This window comes from Alosa pseudoharengus, unplaced genomic scaffold, assembly GCF_046254945.1.
Source record: "Alosa pseudoharengus isolate Yale_2024_CS ecotype anadromous, Long Island Sound unplaced genomic scaffold, YU_APseudo_1.1 YU_APseudo_1.1_scf_1, whole genome shotgun sequence".
Lineage (NCBI taxonomy): Eukaryota > Metazoa > Chordata > Actinopteri > Clupeiformes > Clupeidae > Alosa > Alosa pseudoharengus.
Genome location: NW_027468564.1, coordinates 41,362,838 through 41,386,666, shown reverse-complemented (window position 1 = coordinate 41,386,666; position 23,829 = coordinate 41,362,838). Strand labels below are relative to the sequence as shown.

At 40.6% G+C, this 23,829-nt stretch overlaps 1 protein-coding gene and 1 long non-coding RNA gene across 2 annotated transcripts; one reads left to right on the top strand and one right to left on the bottom strand.

Moving 5' to 3' along the window:
• The first annotated feature begins 2,065 nt into the window (after positions 1 to 2,065).
• On the top strand, positions 2,066 to 16,735 carry LOC143128147 (HEPACAM family member 2-like). The gene is made up of 9 exons (XM_076289820.1): positions 2,066 to 2,097; positions 2,279 to 2,342; positions 2,704 to 3,027; positions 4,022 to 4,366; positions 4,500 to 4,751; positions 4,923 to 5,198; positions 9,104 to 9,185; positions 9,319 to 9,373; positions 10,987 to 16,735. Exons 2-9 carry the CDS (start codon positions 2,288 to 2,290, stop codon positions 11,194 to 11,196), a joined length of 1,599 nt encoding a protein of 532 aa, XP_076145935.1. The 5' UTR covers positions 2,066 to 2,097; positions 2,279 to 2,287; the 3' UTR covers positions 11,197 to 16,735.
• Positions 16,736 to 16,761: 26 nt separating this feature from the next.
• Positions 16,762 to 17,792, bottom strand: LOC143128215 (uncharacterized). The gene is made up of 3 exons (XR_012987888.1): positions 17,418 to 17,792; positions 17,167 to 17,259; positions 16,762 to 17,070 (listed from the first exon to the last, which is right to left on the bottom strand). It is a non-coding gene; the product is annotated as an uncharacterized LOC143128215 (long non-coding RNA).
• Between the last annotated feature and the right edge of the window lie 6,037 nt (positions 17,793 to 23,829).

Below are 23,829 nucleotides of genomic sequence, written 5' to 3'. Positions count from 1 at the left end.
TCTATACACAATTTCATTGGCCTGATTAAGTTTCGATTTCTGGAGCTCACAAGCCAACGGAGAGGTGCTAGACTAGCCCTGGCAGCAAATGTAATTTGCTGCCGCTATGGGCACGTCTAGATTTCTAGGCTAGCTGACATGGTCAAAACTGCATGAAATTGAAAGTGTAGGATCATTATGACACCCTGCGAATGCATGCCAAGTTTCGTGGACTTTTGTTCATGGGGGGCCTTACAATAAAATAATGTATGTGTACATTTAGTGACAGTACCAACAAGGATTCCCGGGACACTGAAAGACCCCACATGGATAGTCCCACATGGATAGCATGGAACCATCGTTTTTCGTTTTGATCTGTAGCCCCCCCGCTGGACTGGACCTCCAGAAAGGAGGGTAGGGCAGACACAGTTTTCTGTGAATATCTTGAGAACCGTAGGGCCTAGGATGACCAATTTTTTGCATATGTTTGCCTCCAGGGGTCATGTAAACCCATTCCATATGCACACATGTGCATAAACAGATACACACGCACACACATACATTCACAGTAATCCTACGTATGACACATACTCACACAGTAGACATATATACGCATGCATGCACATGCACACATACAGTCACATAAACAGGCAAACACACAAGCACATGCACATGCACGCACACACACCCACCCACCCACCCACACACACATAAACATAAACATGTACACGCACACATGCACACAATTTAAGAATTTCTCAGAATTATGAACAGGCAAGATGGAGGTGGGGTTGTATAAAATGTATTTTACATGTGAAATCTATAAACTAATCATGTTTTAGTACTTGTTGTCTAGCAGATACCAGTGAGAATTGAGTGTGCATAATGCAATTCAGTGAGACAGTTAGAATCATATATGCCTTTCAGCGTGACTTATTTTTGTGGAAAACGTGCTGGGCTGGGCGGTGGTCATATTGTGTACCGCTCTGCGGTACATCTAGTTTGGGGCAGGCTTATTCGAGGCACCTTTATTTCTTACATTGTGCGTTTTATTGTGAGACATGCGTTTCGTTTGGAGCGGCATACCACGCTATCAAAAGCAGGCGATTTTCAGTTTGGTATGGGATTTAATTTACTTTTGGACTTTTATTATACAGTCAAATGTTGAGACTGATGGGCACTTAAATCTAGGGGGTATTTGATGATCACTGTAAAGTTTTGTGTAGTTGAAAAAGTGTTGGCTGTTTATTGTGGGACAAGGCCCTTTCACTCATTCACTGAACGTGCACTGTGCTCTAATGGAAACCTTATTGCGTAGCCAAGTAGCCTAAATTGAGTTATTTTTTTAATTATGCATGGTTTACTTTTTATTAAATTCGTAGGCTGGAATGCCTCGCGGCAACAATTGTGTTTAAATGTAGTAGCCTACTTCTTCAGCCTCTGGCAAGCTCAAAAGGGGGCGGCTATGGGTAGCTTGAGAGCAACATGTTGGAGACCCATGGTGTTTAACGAGACAAGGGCTTTATGCCGTGTAATTTATTTTTAAAAAAAACGGATGAAAAAAACTCTTGACTAAACCCATATGACCGCCGCTTCGCTGCGTGGCGATTATAATAAATGTGTAAGACAGTGAAATGAGGAAGTAGAAAAGCAAAGCACTAAACCCTCCGTTTTCTTTGAGCTGCATTTAGTTCATCTAGATTCACTGAAGTCACAGACGCAGCCCATCTTCCGCAACAAAGTCTTACTTCTCTTATCCACGAACGGTTCGTCCTGGTTCTGGCTCTGACACATTGGTATCAGAAGTGGGAAAGATATTATGAACAGAGAACCTAAACAGAATAACAATGCACATTTGATGTGCTTTTAATACGGTGTACATACATCCTTTTTATATATAAGGTCCTTATGAAGTGACACATGTACATTGTTATACAGTGTGTGTGTGTGTGTGTGTGTGTGTGAGAGAGAGAGAGAGAGAGAGAGAGAGAGAGAGAGTGTGTCAGTGAAATGAGGAAGTAGAAATGGCCTCATCAGAGCACTAAACCCTCCGTTTTCTTTGAGCTGCATTCAGTTCCTCTAAGATTCACTGAAGTCACAGACAAAGTATCAGCTGGGGTAAGAATCAACACAAACATTCTTATTTTATAATGAAATGAATAGACAAGTGAAAAAAACATATATTGCCGAGTTGAGATGATGACGATTATTATGATGATGATACTGTATATATGAATAAAACTCTGATTCCATTAGTCAGTCATTAGACTTTTTCTAAAATACATTAACATCCTGGCAGGTTTTCATTATGCACAAGAAAATGCACAGAATCAGATGCATCATTCTGCTGTTATACACACTGGGTATGTACATCATATTGTAACACTGATATCTTGCTTGGGTTGCTTTATCTTATGTTTGTGGGAGTGTGCATCAGTTTAATACTGTTGTTGCTGACAGTGGTAACTTAGGAAAGTTCTGATTCTTCATTTGTTTGTGTGCGAGTGTGTGTGTTTGTGTATGTGTTTGTGTGTGTGTGTGTGTGTGTGTGTGTGTGTGTGACAGAGAGAGAGAGAGAGAGAGAGAGAGAGAGAGAGAGAGAGAGAGAGAGAGAGAGAGAGAGAGAGAGAGAGAGAGAGCATGTGTGTGATTGATTGAGTGAGTAAGTCAGTGAGTTATGTAGAGTGAGTGTGTGCACCCATGATGAGTGTGTTTGTGTTTCAGGTCTTCATGGCCAACCACCCCTCACTGTGACCTACTCTCCTCAGAACATCTGTGTTCTCACAGGCTCAGTCGTGGTCCTTAACTGCAATTACACACTTACACCAGATTACAGTTTTAGATCAGGATATTGGTGTAAAATCGATGGTCAGAAACATCCTACATGTGTGAAAGCATCTGAACCTCGTATTGAGTATGACTCTCGTGAGTGTAGAGTGAAGATAAGCAATCTGATTCCTAGTGACTCTGGTGTATATGAGTACAGAATTATAACGGCCAAATTCACATACTTACAAGGCAAAGATGGAGTTTCTCTCAGTGTTTCAGGTAAGTACACTTGTTGCTTGATTCATAGCTTTATTTGTAGTGGTAAGTGTTTTAAACCAGGATCAAGTGAGAGTGTATTTTGCACTATAAAATGGGTGCTGTGGTGATGCATGCTGTTATAGAGCTATTATTGCAGCCCCACCCCCTCTTCTTTTGCAAAAGTAATCAGAAGGTTCAACCACAATGGTGGAAGCTAAAGACTAGGCCTACTTGTAGCTTGAAACTATGTATAAGGATGAAAGATATTCAAATCTCTAGACTCTAGACACCCCTGATGTGCACCTGTTTCTTGCCGTCACTCCAACCATGTAATACTGTATATATATATATATATATATATATATATATATATATATATAATAGCAGAGCTGGGCAATACACACACAGTTACCCATATCGTGTGAAGCGAATACAGTGTTAGGAAACTTTTTTAATTACCTGAATAATATGCTATGCTAGACAGGGGGACATAAAACCCTGGGAAATTGGACTATAGAACTGGGTAGCATATGGAGCTTTTGTCATGTTATCTGGGAATAGGACCCTGTGATCCTAGGGAATACCTATGTTACACTAACTAAGCCAAGACCAACAGACCCATTTTAATCTTCATTCATTGGGGCGATGGTAGTGTAGTGGCTATAAGGAGCTGGGCTAGCATGCAGCATGCAGTAGCCTGAAACGTTTTAAGTTCAATTCCCTGTTGTGCCTTGAAATATAATTGACATTGTACTGTACTGTATTTGTAATATAATTGACTACTTGAATAATTGAATACTGTAGTACACTAAAATGGATGAAGGTAAAGGTTCATTTTAACACATTAACTTTGGAGTCTGAACTGATGGACTACTGGGCTTCTTGCCTTTCATTTATGTTGATTGTCAGTATCAGAAGCATTAGATAAATCAGGTTGATTCAGATGTAATTGTGTGTGTGTGTGAGAGTGAGAAGTTTATTTGAACACTTTAATGTATCCTGTTTTCCGATCCAGCTACTCCACATAAGGACTGTTGGGGAGTGTCCTACTCGTCCACCAGCTTCTGTGTCTTGAGGGGCTCAACGGTGGATATTCCCTGCATATACGGATTCCCCACAGACCAGACAGTCACCAAATCATTCTGGTACAGAGAGGATAAGAAGCGTAAGGTTCTTATAGACCTGCGTCTGGAGGAAGACTATAAGAGCAGAGTGGAACATCTCAGTACTGAGGAGCATAACTGCACTCTGAGAATCAGAGACGTGAGAGAAACTGATTCAGGACAATATCGATTCAGATACGTGACAAAGAAAACAAAAGAAGCCATCTCTGGTGGATTGGTGACAATTTCAGTCCCAGGTAAGTACATCAGAGTTGTAATATATGATCAAAGTTTTATATTGTAAACTATGGTATATTTGAATATATGAAGTATATGAAGCTATGGTATATGACAAAGGTTTAAGACAGTAACCCCTACCATTTGTTCCAGATCTGCAGGTGTCAATGACAGCTGATACAGTTACTGAGGGAGGCAATGTGACACTGACCTGTGACACCAGCTGCAACCTTAAGGCCGACACCAGCTTCATCTGGTACAAGAACACACAGCCTACCAGACACAGAGCCATCAACAACACCCTCCACCTAAACCCAGTCAGCAGTGAGGATGCAGGCAGCTACTCCTGTGCTGTTAGAGGACATGAACAACATCAATCACCTGAGGCTGCTTTAGATGTCAGATGTATGTGAGAGAGTAGCTACTGGATATTTACTGTTTAATAAAATTTAACTGATGAATGTCAACAAAGGTTATAAATGGGTTAAAGGTTAAAAAATGGTCACCCTTTGAAATGGACCGAATAGATAAGGGGGGAAACAGTCTGAATGTTATTTTGGGTGTTTGTGTCGGTAGATCCACCACGAAACACCACTGTGCTTGTGATTGTGGATCACCTTGGTGAAATAGTGTTGGGTGAGTCGGTGAATCTGACCTGCCGGAGTGATGCCAATCCACCGGTACACACCTACACCTTGTACAGGAAGACGGGAACTCAAATCTCACTGCTAGGAGGAGGCCAGAGTTACATCATCGCTAACATCAGCTACGAGACCAGTGGACTCTACTACTGTGTTGCACAGAATAGTGTTGGTGAACAGCACTCAGCTGCTGTGTCAGTGCCAATAGCAGGTAAGATCACCTGTTTAAACTGCCCTCTTCACTGGCATACTGTTATTCACAAATTCAGCATGACTACGCATATTCTTTTTGAAGAGACATGTCAGATTTTTTAACCATCGTGGGTCAGTCAGTTTTGCAGTCATATGACAAACTATGGTTTCCCTCCTGTTTGGAGGCCTATAGGCCTAGGCCTACTTCTAAGTAAACATGCTACTATGAATGTATATGATATAGTGGGCCGGATGTACAGAGAAAGCGCTAATACCGAGTTTTTCTATGTGCAGACAGCAAACGCTGTGCTTTGCCATATTGCATGGAATTTACTAAGCTGTCACTTTATTACGTAAACAGTGCTCATCACCACCCATCCCAGCCCCCTCTACAACGCTAATTGCATGCCCACAGCTGAACCAGAAGCGCAGTTGAGTTAACCAATTGCGACATTAAAAAGAATCAAAGAATCAAAAAAAGACAGGAGCCAGCAGTGACGGACTGGACGGTCTGGCATTTGGGCAGATGCCAGAAGGGCCGCGGCCCCTCGTGGGCCGTTTGGGCCGGCCAATCACGGAGCGGCATGCTTGTCGGGTTTGCGCGGCCGCGGCCCATTTATCGTAAAGACGGTTTTACAATATCTCTCGGCCCACTATCAAGCATCAATAGTGTTACATGGCTTTGAATAAGCCATTTATCTCGAACTCCCATTTCCTCCTTCATAGTAGGAACCTGATCAGTATTTATACCAGACATGAGTCTCTATACTACAGTCATGGTGACCTTCAATATTTACATCAGTCTACATTCTTTTGTAACCTTATTCAATCAAATGATTTAAAAGTGCATTGTTTGAAATTGGAATACAATAAATATGCTGCCTGTATCTTTTATTTTATTAATGGTTTACAAAAGTTAGGCTACATGAAGCAATGACTTCTGGGAATTTCAAAACCGAATGCGTCTACTTCCTTCAGCACGGGGAATTGCCAATCTAGCATGCCTTGATCCTCAGAATTTTCCCCTTATAGAAGCTAATAAACTGCCCCCAAATGCACTTCGAAACATAAGAGAATGTCTGCTTAAATTCAGTAAAGGTGCTACGGTTGAAAATCTCCTTCCCACCTTGTTAACTGCATGACGTTAATTAAGACACGTTTGTGGAGCGGCTGCTCTGATGGGTTTCCCGTTTACCAACAAAACTAGGCCTACATTCGCGCGCAGCCGTGGGGCAGAAGACACTTGGTGCCACAGTGTTATAAACTTGACTTAAATAGTCGGCTGCTGTAAGCTACAATCGGAATTTTTTATATACCCCTGGTCCCCTGTTGTCCCAATGATAATAATATCTCACTTCAGGCTATATTTCAGAGTTTGCCGTTCATTTGCATTAACATGACATGTTCTGCAGGCAAACTTCCTTTTATATGTTCTGGTTACACAATCACAGTGTGACAGTTAACACATGGCCTAAAGCAACATTTAAATTGAGTGGCCTGAGACAACATTGCGTTTACAAATCTTGATATTTGGGTCAAACAGTACATTTTGAGACATGAGACCTTTTGGTCAGACAGCACATTTCAAGACAGCTGTCATGAATTTCTTTCCATTCCTCTACGGTTGATTTGCACAACTTTGCACAAGTTGTGTGACTCAGCATGTCTGGCAACTTAAAAGCGGAATTATAAACAGAACATAAGGTTCATGCGTGTGAACTAAAACAGAATAATAAACAGAACACTTATATTTTTTAAAGCAGTGCATGTGAAACACTTGTTGTAAAGCAGTGCAATAACTTTTCTTAATTGTCAACATAAGCAAACAGATACATTTACCGCAATTTGGATTACCGTACACCTGCTTTTAACAGGCGCAAGTTTTTTCACCGCAAAACAGACGTGCGCTGTTTTCATACATATGGCGGAATAATGAATCGCTATTAGCACTTCTCCTCCCCTGTGTTTGCGTGACACTCCCACTTTGCCATGACCCTCCTATGAATGCATATGCATGACACAGAAAATAGAAAATAGCCATTCTCAGCTCCTGCGACAGGCAGTCTGCGCTTTTTTCTCAAAATTTTAGTACATCTGGCCCAGTGTGTAGAGTGATTAAAGCACCTGTACCACATTTGGGTCCCACAGGGACCTGGGTTCGAGTCCGACCCAGGTCATTTCTTGAACCTACCCAATCTCTCTCTCCCACTCGTTTCCTGTCAAGGTCAAGGTAACTTTATTGTCCCCGAGGGGCAATTATTTGCACAGCCAGCAGACTGACATAAGGACAAGACACACAACAACATCACAACATAAATACCCACAGTATCTAACACAACAATACATAACAACATAAATACCCACAGTATCTAACACAACAATACATAACAACATAAATACCCACAGTATCTAACACAACAATACATAACAACATAAATACCCACAGGATCTAACACAGCAATACATAACAACATAAATACCCACAGTATCTAACACAACAACATAACAACATAAATACCCACAGGATCTAACACAACAATACATAACAACATAAATACCCACAGGATCTAACACAACAATACATAACAACATAAATACCCACAGGATCTAACACAACAATACATAACAACATAAATACCCACAGGATCTAACACAACAATACATAACAACATAAATACCCACAGTATCTAACACAATAATAAATAAATGGAAATGGAAGTCAGGATAAAAGAGTTTCTGAGTCTATTAGACCTGCATCTGGGCATGGAGTACCTACAGCCTGAGGGGAGTAGCTTTTAAACTGGCAGGACAGGGATGGCTGGGGTCAGCTGCAATAGATTGGGCCTTCTTTTTCCAGGAGTAGTTTGCTCGAATAAAAATCACTTTAAGCATTGAGTGCTCCGGTCCTGCTCCTTGGCTCTTGTATCTCCGTTTATGTGTTCACAATGCTCTGGAGGTGTTTCTTATTTTTGACTGAGAGGGAGTGAAACCAGCACATGGATGAAAAGGTCAGTATACTTTCAATAAAGGAGGTGTAAAAAATGCTGAGAATCTTCCTGTTCCAAAAAGGAGCTATCACACCATTCCACAAACTCACTGAGGACAGGCCCGTGATCTTGGACAGAGCCATGTAGCAGGGAAAGGAGAACAGTATCATCAGCAAACTTCACTAGATGACGATCAGCATGGAGGCTTCTAAAGTCATCTGTGTACAAGATGAAAAGTAGTGGTGAGAGGACACAACCCTGGGGTGAGCCAGTGGACGTGTATCTGATGTCAGAGAACCTCTTGTTGACCAGCACAGTCTGTGTTCTTTGGGTCAGAAAGTCTGTAATCCACAGAATTAGCTGATGATCCAGGTTGAAATAGTCCATACGTTTTTTAGCCAGCGTGTGAGGTTGAATGGTGTTAAAGGCAGACGAGAAATCTGCAAATAGGAGTCGGGCAAAAGAATTTGGGCTTTCTACTGTACATGTTCATGGATGGCATTCAATATGTAGATTTTGGCATCATCCACCCCTCTTTTGGCACGATATGCAAACTGAAGAGGATCCATCTTTGAAGCTGTGGTGCTGATAATGAAAACATTCTCATAAAAGTGAGATTAATGTTAAAATTCTTCAGTTTGCGATAAAAAGTACATGCGCTGATGGGCTTTGGCACAAACAGCATAAGTGTATGGATCAAAAATAATTATGTCAAACTACTTATACTCTTGTACTGTCTCAACTGGTTGACCATCAGTGATAGTGGGGAGAAGAGGGGGCACTGCTTTCTAAAATCAATAATTAGTTCCTTAGTCTTTCAGTCACTTCACTGTCCTATCACAGTAATGGCAAATAGCCCAACAATACTCAACAAATATTGATTGGTCACTATTGTGAAACATTGTGATTAAGTGTGCTTAAATATTCTGATTTACAGGGCAAGGCTCTGCTAAGTATGTAGCCATTGGGATCCTTGTTGTAGTGACTCTCCTACTGCTCCCCGGCCTTCTGTGTCTGAGGTGAGAAATAAATGTCCTTCATATGACTTTCATAATATAATAATGTGGTAAAACATATAGTAATACGGTAACATATGTTCATTTTGTTGATGTTTCATGACAACTGGCCCTAATCCCTTCTCCTCCACAACAGCAGGCGGAAATCTAGCGTTCCCCCCACAACAGGAAGCACAACTTTTTCACAACAGGTGAGCATACCGACTGTGCTAAAGAGAGAATGTCAAACAAACTAATCAATAGACCTCCAAAGGCCGCCTACAAAAAAGCTGCCATCTTTGACATCCGGTATCTGGCGATTTTTCTACGGGAAAATAACATGGGGATTTTGAATTATCGCACCTGTTAAACTCTTGCGGGGATGAAAAAGTCTGAAATGCAGACGTTTTCCTGAACACACTTTTGTCCTCTGCCTTTGAGTGGATACTAACTTGCAATGCAACTTGCCATAGGAAGTTAGCTTCAATTAACAACCGGATCTCCTTAGGCAAAGATGCCCGTTTTGGTTCTTTTTTGTAGGCGAACTTCAGAAGTTCAGAAGACACACGTGGTAGATTCGGTCCAGGCAGGATTATACTAATTATTATGATCTCAATGCAGCAACATACAAGTTTGGGTCTAAAACTAGTGAGTTAGTTGCCTAAAATGCATTTAAAAGCAGCCTTATTGGCACTGCCAGAATACATTTATTCATTTAGCAGACGGTTTCATCCAAATCAATTTACATTTGTCAATTATATCACAAGGGCCCAGAGGAACTTGCTCAAGGGCACAACAGTGGAATCCACAATTTAGGCCATTGCATGCTAGCCCTTAGCTATTACGCTACCACCGCCTGAACATGGTGACCAGGGACGGATCATGCTTGTGCCAAATGTGCACGTGCACAGGGGCCCTCAGCCAATGGGGGCCCTCGGATTAAAAAAAAAAAAAAAAAAAAGCCATGAATTTAGGCTAGATTATGCGGTGAGCGCATAATGTGGGCTGTTGCGCAAATAAATTCATTAGGGAGATGATCTGCATCTCCATTTACCAAACGCTAGTTTTGCTAACATCTCCACTGTTAACGTGAAATATGTCTCCATGCAAGGTAGTGTCAAGCAGCAGTGAAGTGAAAACCTTATCATGCAGGTAGCCAATGTTCACGTCACCCAAGTCAGACAGAAAACGGGCCTTGCTTGGTCTGTTAAAGTTTGTATGCCCCTTCCTTCTGCGTTAAAAGGGTATATTTAACAGCCAGAATTTAAAAACTTTCCCGGGGGAGACACCCCCGAACCCCCCGTAATATGATCACCACCACCTCTCACAAAATAGCTACTATCAACGTTCCTGCTACCGCTCAGAAATATGACAACTGTTGTCCGGTCTGTTTAGTGAAAAATGTTGGGAACCCCTGCTGTAGACTGTTTGGACAGCAAAGGGAGGTTACAGCCTAATAATAAAAACAGCTGCTGGAATTATTTTCTGTGTGGGCCTGAGTTATGATATATGACATAATGTACTACATTTTCATTGTGTGAAATCAAAGACAGCACGGGGGGAGGGGGGGGCCTTTTTTGATATTGTGCACAGGGGGCCATATTTGTGTAATCCGTCCCTGATGGTGGATTTTAGCAATGTTGCCCTGTTAAACGGTTTCTTTCAGGTGTGAGGTTAGTTCCATCCCATAACACAGAACTGCATTGTGCATACAGTATGCTGGATGGGACACAGATAGATAGAGGAGAGACTGAAAGGATGTTTCTAGGTTTCACCAGACCCTTTTTTTGAGTTGTTGCTTGAACAACTTCCTCTTTCCCTCCAGCAGGCAGATTCAAGCCACAACACATTGACCTCCAACCCCTCATGCAGACGAAATGCAGAAGCAGACAATGACGAATGCCAGTATGCCAGTGTTAAGTTCAAGGGCTCGGACAAAGCAGAGGTGGGCCCATACACTGACGTTCAGCATCCTCACACCCAAACAGCACAGGATGACACTGAGTACGCTTCAGTGAATTTCTTCAGACCATAAGGACACTTCCCAGTGAGTAGTTTTACCTTCACCATACCAACTGAATCTACAAATATACAGCAATGTGCCATGTCTGTGGTACTTTGTTAGGAGAGAAACAGAGATAATATGTTTTACACTTTTACACATCTTTGCCACTCTCACAACGCATACACACCCACCCAAAACACAGCAGCTGTTCCCATAGCAACCAACACCATTACACTCAAACTTCAGAGTGGTAGTTCCCTTACATAATGGGGGATGGGTCCTTCAAAGCCGCTTTTTCAAGGACATTGCGTCATCGAATCTCGCCAAGTCAAAGGTGCTTGTATCCTCTGTGTGCTTGGAACACCCACAATCCTGTGCGCACACATGATTTTTAATAATGCACCTGCAGCTTCCTGCACACTTGCTAGTTTGTTCCATTGTGTGTTTTCCGAATGCTAAGAAGCCTTGCCTCGTCTTTGAAGTATTTGATTCGGAAGGGCTCGTTCTACCAAGCACGAATCCTTGACTTTGAGGAGCGGTCGTTATGTCTTGTCGTCCTGGCATACATTACTTTACCTTATTGCTGACAAAGACTCTTTAGTGTAGTGGATAAAAGAGGCGGTGGTACAGGCGCCCCCACCTGGTGACATTGATAGTAGTATGATTTAGTATGCCCATGCTATTCTTTGTGGAACTGGGAACATCGTAGTGTCTAAATCACTGTCACATGAAAATACTGAAACCCGTCACTTGTGTAAGACATAAGGGTGCAACTTTGTTAAATTAGACCCTTTCACTGGTCCTGACAATCACCACTAGGTGGAGACGTTATTCTCAAACACAGCAGCTGTTTCCATAACAACCAACACCGCTAGACTCAAACGTCAGAGTGGTAGTTCCCTTACGTCTTAATCTAACGTGCACAACAGTGTAGTATTCTGTTACTTTGTCTGTGGCGTAATGTGTCATGTATTTTGATGCTTTGTATGTGATGTGTGTTTAGTTACTCTGATAATGATGTGCAGTTGGTCATTTTGAGGATGATGTGATGAGATGTTTATGTTTGTCTGTAGAACTGAAGAGGACCCTGTGATCTACAGTACAGTCAACAAGAATATGAATACATAAAAGAGGCGGTGGCACAGGCGCCTCCACCTGGTGACATCGATAGTAGTATGATTTAGAATGTCCATGTTATTCTTAGTTATTCTTTGTTAGCATGTCCTGGGCTCAAAAACCTATTTCTACCATTGTAATTAAGTTGTTTTATCCATGCACATCTAGCCAATATATGTGGGGAAAAAATCTTGCTGGCTTTTGCTTTACTTGAAAATACTTTCTATCTTGTGTCATTGCATCTACCAAGTTATGTACCTCAGATGTTACAGAAAAACATATGTTATTTACAAGTCTACTTCTTATGTCAAATTACTTATTGGCAATACGCTTATGTCACGTGAGTGCCATTTTGGACATTTTTGCGCAAAAGGGAGGCTTTGGTGGTAGACCTGCTGTCGCGCCACATTCACCTACAGTGTCACACACTTTGAGCTGCTTTGATAACGATCATGACGGCTTGGAGTCTTTATCATTAATGTTCATGATGATGGACGTGAAAAAGTGGGCTAACGAAGGAATTTGGATCCTGAGATCAAGCATATATTAATAGGATAAGCATGTCATGAGTGTCATAAGACTGTCATGGTTCTCAAAAGCCTCAATTCAATGTCATTTTCGATTTTAAAGTCATGATTTGATTTAATTTTTGATGTTATTTAAATACTATTAATGCATTCCTTGGGGTTCGATTTCGGTCGGTTGATGGGTATTTTTTAACTGGCTGCAAATTAGAGGTGTATGTGTGTGTTTTTGCGTCTTGGCATACATACTGGACGTGACATTGGGGGTGTGGCTGCATCGTCAAGTCTACCTTTGAGTTCAAAGTTCGAGATTGAGATGTAATTTCGATCGATTTCGATCGATTTTCGACACCCCTAACCCATATAGAAGGTAAGAGAACGATTGGTGTGCTACCTCAGCAAAATGTCAAAATATCGTCCAACATCTTGCTTTATTTTGGCAATCCAGTGCCAATGGATGTCTGTGTCTCTTGGGACATGATGAAAAAATAGTTCTTAGTTCCGTCGTTGGTACAAAATACAGAGCAGTAAGCTATTACACATAACTTTTAACAACCAAAGCCTCATTTTGGCGCAGAAAATTTTGAAAATGGCAACATATGACTTAAGCAATCTTCTTTACATAAAATAATTGTACAGTTTAGTTAGCTATTAAAAATGCATTTTGTTAATAATAATCAGTCATTTAGTTTTGAATCAAATACTTTAATATGTATTATTTTACTTTCACCTGGAGTCTGTGCCCCAGCCCAGTTACCCAGTCAAAATGTTTTTGGAATTGACACTGTTTGAGAGTGATGAATCTGTGTGAAAATTCATTAAAGAGCTGTTCTTTTTTAGCCTGAGAACCGAGGCGATCTGACAGCTGGCAGCTTTCTGGACACAGAAAACCTTTTTTTCCTTTTGTTTTGTTTTAAGTAACACACCACAACATTGTTTAATTTAAATAGCTGAGGCTGATGGTTACTGCACCTGTTTAAGCTTGTTATTTTTTTACACAGGCTTTGTTTTCATTTTACTTACATAATTAGACTATAGTTACACTTGAAGGCACCATCCAAGATCAAACTGGCAATGATTTCCCATATCCAGACCATGGAACCATTTGAACCCACTGGACTACAATTTCAGAAACCCTCTTTAATGTATGAAACATACAAATATTATATTTACGTGTACATTTATCTGACACTTTTATGCCCAGCTTATACTGTAAGTACAGAATAACAATTTAGATGTGACATACAGTAATGCCTTTGAGTGTCCACTTATTCATCAGCTTCACAGTTCCTCTAGACAGTTCCTCTAGCTACTGTACTGTTCTCTCAGTGTGTGGTCAAAAAAGTGTGTCCTATGTGTGGTCAAAAACAATTTCAGTTTCCTACTTTGTAACTTTCAAAAAGAAGTAATGAACTCCATCTATCAAACACCAAATTGACTTGAATTGACTATGACTGTTCTGTATAACGTTCAATTATTGCCAACATGAATGTACATCACACACTTTGTAGCTTTTAGTATTGCTATTATGGTAGCATAAGTGATCTAAATTGTGTTCAGTATTTTGTGTTATTACTTTCTTATCCATGTTTATAACTTTTTTTGTTTTTTGTGTTATGTGTAATATATAACAAACATACACTTAAATGATCCAATAAAAAATATTAGATAAGTAAATAATAATTAAACATAATCCTTTAAAGTTGTAAAGATTATTTGGCCATGCAGCCCACACCCCTTCTTTAACATGTTGAAGACAATATTGACTATATGAAAGAGATGTGGACAACTATGACATCAGAGTGTATATGTAAGCAATAAGCCCAGAGAGGCCGAAGGTTACACTGATTCTACACTGATGCCTAAAACCCCCCTTAGCTGTTGTAGAATCAGTGTAACCTATGGCTTTTAGTGGCTTATTGCTTTTCTAAAACTATTACTACACCGTGTGCACAATTATTAGGCAAGTGAGTATTTTTACCTTATCATCATTTTTATGCATATTTCTAACTCCAACCTATATAAACCTGACTGCTAATTGGATTTATGCATCATCAGTTGATGTGTATTTGTGTAATGAGGGAGGGTGTGGCCTAAAGTGATCAACACCCTACAATCAAGGTGTGCATAATTGTTAGGCAGCTTCTTCACCTCAGACAAAATGGGCCAAAAAAGAGATTTAACAGACTCTGAAAAGCAAAAAAATGTAAAATGCCTTTCACAGGGATGCAGCACTCTTGAAGAAGCAAAGATATTGAGGCGTGATCACCGAATAATCAAACGTTTTGTTGCAAATAGTCAAAAGGGTTGCAAGAAACGTGTGGAGAAAAAAAGGCGCAGAATAACTGCTAGAGACGTGAGAATAATTAAACATGAAGTTACCAGGAACCCAGTGCGGCCTTATTCCAGAAATGCAACCTACCTGGAGTGTCCAGAAGTACAAGGTGTTCAGTGCTCAGAGACATGGCCCAGGTAAGAAAGGCTGAAACACGACCACCACTTAAGACTCATACGTTTAACGTTAAGACTGGGCCAAGAAATATCTGAAGACAGATTTTTCAACGGTTTTATGGACAGATGAAATGAGAGTGACTCTTGACGGTACAGACAGATGGGCCCGTGGCTGGATCACTAATGGGCACAGAGCTCCACTTAGTCAGACGCCAGCAAGGTGGAGGGCTAGTATGGGCTGCTATTGTTAAGGATGCTATTGTTAAGGATGAGCTAGTTGGACCTTTTCGGGTTGAAGATGGACTTAAAATCAACTCCCAAAACTACTGCGTTTTCAGAAGATACTTTCTTCAAGCAGTGGTACAGAAAAAACTACATCCTTCAAGAAGGCCATGTTTTGTATGCAGGACAATGCTCCATCACATGCATCCAGGTACTCCATTGAGTGGCTAGCCAGCAAAGACTTTAAAGATGTCAGAATAATGACATAGCCCCCTTCTTCACCTGACCTAAACCCATTGAGAACTTGTGGACCCTTCTTAAATGTGAGATTTACAGTGAGGGAAGACAGTACACCCCTTTGAACAGCATTTGGGAGGCTGTGGTTGCTGCTGGACAAAATGTTCATCATCAACAGATCAAAAAATTAACAGACTCCAGAAGGCTCATCACAGTTATTGAAAAGAAGGGTGGCTATATTGGTCGCTGAATATTTCATGAAATGTCAGAAGTGTTTATTTGTACATTTTGAGTTGTTTATTTTGTTTATTCTTACTCTTAGAAATGAAAATAAACAAGTGGGGTGGGAAAATTTTAGTTTCTTATTTAGTTGCATAATAATTCTGCACACCAATAGTTGCCTAATAATTCTGCACACATAGATTTTCTCCTGAGAAAGCCAAAACTCACTTTCCCTTTGTTAAATATTCAGGTTTGAGGTTTAATAACATTTTTGATTGACTGACATCATTGTATTTGTTCAACTATACAATTAATCTTCAGAAATACAACTTGCCTAATAATTTTGCACACAGTGTATAAATACCTTTCATAAAGTAAAGGCACAGTTTCATAAAGCAAAGGCACAGCAACTAGAAATATAATGAGTTATTCCTCGATAATCATTCTTCCACCAAGAAATATTCCTATCTGAATGGTTGCCAAGCAATGCCGAGACGCAGCTACTTTAACTTTTGTATCAAGTTATGGTAGCGCAGTAATATACAATGAAATTTGATCAAGGTGTATGTTTATGCTGCATTTTACAACGTGATTCAGCCAATCACAATCAAGGACTGGAACTATCAGTTTTAGAAAGCTTAGTTGACAAACTACAAATACGTCATCTACCGGTATGTTCATTTTCTACAATGACATCGTCCTCGGTGTCATATCCAGAGGTACATGTACTACTAAGCCAAGTGTGAACCTTTCTTCTGGAGAGTTCACGCTCATGCTCATCAGCTTCAGATGACAGAACTGACAAGAGATGAAGAAACAAGAATAATGACAACAATGTATAGTTTATTCTGGACCAGCTTTTTGCCTAATTCTAGCTGCATGTCTAACACACAGTGATTTGACCTTTGCAGGTTGTAGACTACTATGCTAATGGTTATCATATAAGCATGTGTGAGCTCACCAAGTGATTCAGACACGATCCCCTGAAACCTCTCCGTAACTGTCACTTCTCGTCACCCCCACTCTCGCTGGAGTGTCTCCCTCATTTTTTCCAGTGGATCTTCGTGGCTCTCATGTCTTCTCCTTTTTTGAGGAACCTCCTTTTCAGCTTGCCTGGCTTTACCTTCACTCTCTGACATGTGAAATAAAGTACTCAGGGGGCTCAGGGAGAAACCTAGCATTCAATAATAACTTTGATATTATTGGTTGAAATAGCATATAAACTCACCTGAGGTACTCTGATATGTGGTCAGTGGACCAGCGCACTCTGTGGACAACTTTTCCTCCTCACTGGTATCAGAAGGTTGTTTATTGTTATGAACTGATTGGAGAATTGAAGACATCAAATCATTTATCAAACAGAATAACTTGATGTACAAAACACAATGGGGCCAAGATTCCTGTCATTTTCATTATACAGTAGCTAGCAACTTTTCTATATTGCCATTCAAACAAGGTTTGACCAGAACAGTAACTCACAGTCAGTGTGTCCGTCCATGCTTTTCTTTCCTTTCTGTGCAACGGTTTGGCTGTACATTTTTGTCATGGTGTCATCCATCTCTTTATCCATCTTGCTCCATTCTTTGTCCAAGAATCTCACCATTTCAGCATTTGTTTCATCTGGTTCAAAACTCATCTCCTCAACCTCAGGTGTTTGAGTCTCTGGATGAAGACTGAACAAGCTGTTTCCAGCCACCATTTCCTCGATCTTCTCCAACAGTTCTGCAATTTGCAAACGTTCCCTGCTTTGGTCTTTACCCAAGACATGATATCTGTTCCCACATTTCTCTATGACCCAACGTAAAGGTTCTCCTTCACTCTCAATGTGCTCCTCAATACTCGTGTCACCAAGAAGGTCTCAAATTTTTTTTTTGAAAATATCACAAATTGCAAGGTACTGAATAATGCATATGATGAGAGAATAAGGGTGTTCTCAAATAGTTTATCATGCTCAGTCAGTAAAAACTCACCTTGTTTACGGAGTATTTCTTTTTGTCTCTCTACCCTCAGGTACCGGGATCTGGCTTTCTCCTGATTCTCTTTTCTCGCCTCTTCAGCTTCCTTTAAAACTTTCTCATCAACTGGAAAGTAGCCACCATTGTTTTTCACAATGATACCCTCTATCATTTCCAGCATTAGTTGTGGGTTTATCATTCTTTCATTCTCAAATATGAGATACCTGTTTGTACATTTATCTATTACCCACCTCAGAGGCCCATCTTTAGTGTCATCATGCTGGTCTTGGCTTCTGTCTATCCCGATGGATACCACTATTGTGTGCTTCCAAACTGTCTCACCAAAGAGCCCTACATGATCTTCCACAGACCTCCTGTTTTTCTCAGTAAATGGGGCATCAGTGCCAATTACCAGAATGAAAACATGAGGTCCTGGTGGACACTTGGTCACACTCAGAACAAACTCCTGTTTAATGAACTCAGCTGTGTCAGTCGACGGATAATCCCTCCACCAGCCTGGGGTGTCAATATAAGGATGAGCTTCCTGTCTGTGACCTCACCCACTCTCCTCACACAGGAAGCTGTTCTTTTCCCAACCTCTAGCCCTGCCTGACCGAGTAGAGTGTTTATTACAGATGTCTTGTGAGACAGATTGGCAACCACCACCACCATTCGCAGCTCTGAAAAAAAGAAAACACGTTCATCATGAACTGTGGTCTCTTTAATGTGGGTATGCCATTTCAGGATTTTTTTTTAAAAAGGGGGGCTTCAATATTTCAGAGAGATATAATGGCTCACAATAGTCTCCAAGAAGACAAGCAACATTCAGCAGTCGGAGAGGTTAATAAAACTATAACTATACCATAGTCATTAAAAATTGCAGTAACATCTACAAGTACAAGTGTAATGTACAGTAATATGACAACAAGCCACATTACATTTTATTTTTAGAATTTGTGGCCGACCACCTAAAACAGAACAATGGGCCGTAGTTGGTTTGTGGGTTGTAGTTTGGCAATTGGCACCCCTACTTTAAAGCCTTAAAAGACACAATGTACAGTAATCCTGTTACATTATTCAACAGATCAGTCAGACAGTTGGTATACACGGCTTACCTCTCTGAGGAGGATGTTCTCCTGACACTGTCTTCTTCCTCTCCTTTGCTCACTCCGTCATCATAACTGGAACAGCAGATAAATTGACTTCACTTTTCCCTTCACTCTTTCAGCATGACCTTAAGTGTACACAAACATAATCTCAAATTTTTCTAAGTTATAGCCTTTAAATCTTACTCCCTGGCCCTGTGATCGTGTGTGTGTGTGTGTGTGTGTGTTTGTGCGTGTAAGTGAATATCTATTCAATGCAACTTATTCTGGGTGTGGCTTGTAGAAACTGGTCTGACTGCATTTTTTCAAGTTCAAGATGCCTGACAGCGTATCAACAATCAACAAGTATCACTTAAGAACACATAGAAATGAACTATTTACATGCAGTGATCTGTTTGTTTCAAAAGTGTGTCACATCAAGCTTAACGCAACGTTTTCAAAATCATTTTGATGACCTAATAACATGACGAATTGCACTTCTGCTATTGTTTGATCGGCCCTCTGTAGGCGATTTTCGACCTAGCAACTTTCTAGTTTCAGGTAGGAAAATGCCCCCCTCCCCCCTCCGAAATCGAAATGCAAAAGAGCTGCTCTGCTTTGCTTATTTAGTTTGTTTATTATCGCACTATTATACATTATTTAGTTTGTTTATTATTCACCAGAGGGTGACCCTGAGAGCAAATCTTGTCAAGGGTGCCTTTAAATCACAAGTTAACCTTTGAAATATTCCAAATTATGCTAACATGGACTGAAGCCCAACTACTCACTCCTGAATGCTAGCATAATGTACTGTGTGTTTTCATTCAACAACATTAAACATGGCAGCTTTATAACTAAATAAAATCACTTCTGGTGATTTGACATCCTCAACAGGGGCAGAGGGGTGGCACTGTACTCACAAGTTCGCTTTCCAGCAGAAACCAAGGGCATGTTTTTTTTTACATTTAAAAGTCACAGTTTAAAAGTCACTCAAACATTTTATTTAGATTTCCCAATGAACACATTTCTCCAACATAAAGATGTCTAACTAGATTTAATCTGCCTGAGGACTAAAAACGGAGTGATATACTTTTTTTCCATCTTTTTTTTTCAATACAGATTCACAGACATGAATTACAGTAAACATAAAGAAAATATAAGTTCAATCAAAACCAATTTATTGTAAAATATACATACTGAAAAAAAAACAACGATAAGATAATTAGAATGTTGTAGAGTTGGATGTCTCGAGACGGGTCTTGGTCTCGAGACCACTTTTACGTGGTCTCGGTCTTGTCACAGTCTCGACCGTCTTTGGTCTTGGTCTTGTCTTGGTCTCGGATCCCTCGGTCTTGTCTTGGTCTCATTGTCTTGGTCTTGCGGTCTCGGGTCGACATAGTGGTCGGGAGATTTGCAACAAATATGTCCATGATACAAAACATAACATTCGATAATGCAACATTAAATTATTTCGCCTTTCACGCCCTTCAAATGCAACCTTTCAAATGCAACCAATCAATGACATACATGTATTTTGTTGTGATTAAGAAACTGGCGCTCATCCAATCAAAAGACGCAAGTGTAGCCAGCGCGAAACGTTAGGTTTACGTCGTAGCTGTCAGTCTCAGTCAGACCTAGTAATAATAATGTCAGCGAATTCCGCCGTCATTAAATTTGCATTCACGGAACATAGCTCACAGTCACACACATTCATGACATGCTCTGTCTCTGCATTGTTCTGTCTGTAGTTGAAATAATACCTTCTTAAATTTAATTTAAACTGGGACTGAACCTCTTACCCCAGCAGGGTTCTCAAGTCTCATGCAATGGGCGTGAGACACACGCAATTCAACAAGTTCACACGCTCACACCACACCTTACATTTCTCACGCAGAAATATTACTAGGGATGTCAAGGTATCTGCATAATTATTAGAGGAGGCGCAGGGATACGAGAGGATTTCTCGCAGGGTTCAGAACTAGCGCACCACTCACCAGCAAAATCAAAAAAACCGCCACCGACATCCAATCAAAAAAGCCTATTTGTTGTATCCTGGTAAAATTCCAAAATAGCACATCCCCTCCCTACAACCACGTTATGCTTGTGTGGGGTTACACGTTTAAGATTTCAAAACTGCACCAACATTCTTTTTATTCAGAAATTCAACTGTCTGTCATTTGGTAAACCAGCCTACTTATGGTACTTTACAGGGTGTGTAAATCAAGCCTTTTCACGAACATTTGGCCTAGCCTACTTTATGGCAAAATGATTTCTTATCTATAAACTAAACTAAACTGTCGGTCATTAAGAAAACCTAATGATTGTGTCGTTATAGCTTTGTGTAAGCCAGACATCAGCAACGTTCATTTTACACGACCAATCACTCTCGTGGCTGCCTGCACTTTCCCTGTCGTCACGGCTGCAACTTTCGCACTCATTTGTGCCTTTTAGCGCCGTGTTCATCAGGTCCCTGGACACCCATCTGATCCTCCATGGACCATGTCAACAATGAATGAAAATTAGCTTATTATTAACGAGTGTTATCAATTTGAGCGAGTATGCTACACATAGGCCTACATTTTTTTCTAAACATACAGGACTGCTGCAGACAATGACCTGCCAACCACCATAATGTATAATGAACTTGCTGTCCTCGGTTTCGGCATGCACATGCTTAGTCTAATGATTCAGTGACGATATAGGCTACTCAAGTGAATAAAGCAATTAGCCTAATAAATAAAATATTTGTTTCACTCAGTACATATAGGCCTACATCTCGTAAATTGGTGAGCCATAGAATATCCCAGCGTCACGATTATTATATATCAAGATTCCAATCTATCCCACCTAAATATGAAAAGTTATTTCTACTGACATGCTTCCTGGTGACATAAAAAAACAAATGGTTTCCCTTGATAAGGCTGACATAAGAGACATAGGCTATGCATTATACTTTCCCAGACAAAAACAAGATATAGGATGTATAGATTACAATGACAAATTCAAGGTCTCAAAGGGTTAATGCTTCTTTCCAATTTTTTTTTATAATTAGTGAGTGAGTGCTAGTGGGGCTAGTTTGCAACGCCAATATGGCCGTTGTCTACACATATCCCACCCCTTCCTCGCCAAATGTCGACATGTGTATACATTGAGCGAATCATGTGGTGTGAGTTGACTACTTTGAGCCAATTATGTGCTGTGTTGTGCAGACATTGTGCCAATCATGTGTTGTGAACTCGACACTGGAGCACGGTTGGTGTGGTGAAGCCTTGCGCACGCGCATTTCTGCTGAATAGGATGCCCGATGAGTACCCAAAAAGCGTTGCAATATGGCCGCCGAGTGGAGGGACATGCCTAAAAGGACTTTGGTAACACTAGCTCGCTAGCTGTTTTTTTTTTTTTTTTTTGGTCTCGGTCTTGGTCTCGGTCTCGTCTCGACTTTGTCTTGGTCTTGACTCAGTCTGTCTTGGCCTTGGTCTCGTCTTGGTCTCTGTCTTGATACCCTCTGGTCTTGGTAGTGTCTTGGTCTCGGTTTAGGCGGTCTTGACTACAAGTCTAGAATGTTGCTTATTTTTTGAATTGCATTGGCATATTGTGTAGGTAGTATAGATAGAATGTGTACTGTAATTTTTATAGTGCACACATCACACGTCTCTTTCCATGTTTAACTAATTCAATTTCCGTATAGCTGTGGAGCTGTCCATCAGTCTACTGTGTCTGCTGTGATGGGCCTGATCAATATAAGGCAGCAGTGGGGTGTACTACGAATCTCAATTAGTGGGTTAACAAGGTATGTTGCGCTCAAAGCCAGGCTTTGCTGTGACACGAAAGTGGATCTGTTTTAGTGTCGCTATATCACCATGGTATCTTATGCTGTCAACCAAACCTGGTCGGGAGGAGGTTATGTGCTAAGTTATAGCTCAAATCGTGTAATCTACCGCACACTGACCAATCAATTGTCTTAAAAACGAAGTTCTCTCACGTGTAGGATTCTGTCATATATCTTACAGGTGGCGCTCCGCCTCTACTAACATTTTGGATCTCGAATGTGCTTTAATAGTGCTGTGCGTGCAAATATCCCACTATGGACGTGCATACCATACAACACTGATGACAATTGATTTATTTGATGTTATAGGTTAGACACAAAAAATTACCGCAGTGTAGATTAAGCTATCGCTCATGAATGCGGAAGTAATTGTTTTTAAATAGAGGCGGTCTTGTGCGTCTCCACGTTTCACTATTGGCCAACGTCATCCCAACACCGAGAACGCGCACAGATCTGAGCTGAAAGCCTAGTTTGACAAATATATCACATAACTGCAATCGTAGTATCACTTAACGCAGTGTTTTTCAACCTTTTTTGTGCCACGGCACACTTTTGACACTTAAAATGTCCCACGGCACACTAACATCCTGTGTGAAGAAAAAATAAACATACCATAGCCTAAAATTTTAAATAATACACAGATATAGCCTTATTATGGCTTCTATGCAAGACCTGCACAATGAAACAAGCGCCCTCTGTTTCATTTGTAGGTGACTATATCTAATTTAATTGTTGTTATGAACTGGATATGTGATGATTCTGTGAATACTGGGGGGCCCCGTTGTACAATGCCTCAATACCACAAATAGTGCAATCATACAATCAATGAGAGCATGTGGTTATAAATTCTTTGATGCAACAGTTGCTTTTCTGGACCAGTGAGTGACATTTGGGTAATTTTCTGCGGCACACCTGATGATCTCTCACAGCACACTAGTGTGCCCCGGCACAGTGGTTGAAAAAACACTGACTTAACGTATACCCCTGAGTCAAGGCTTTGTCAAGCCTCGATATGTCTACAT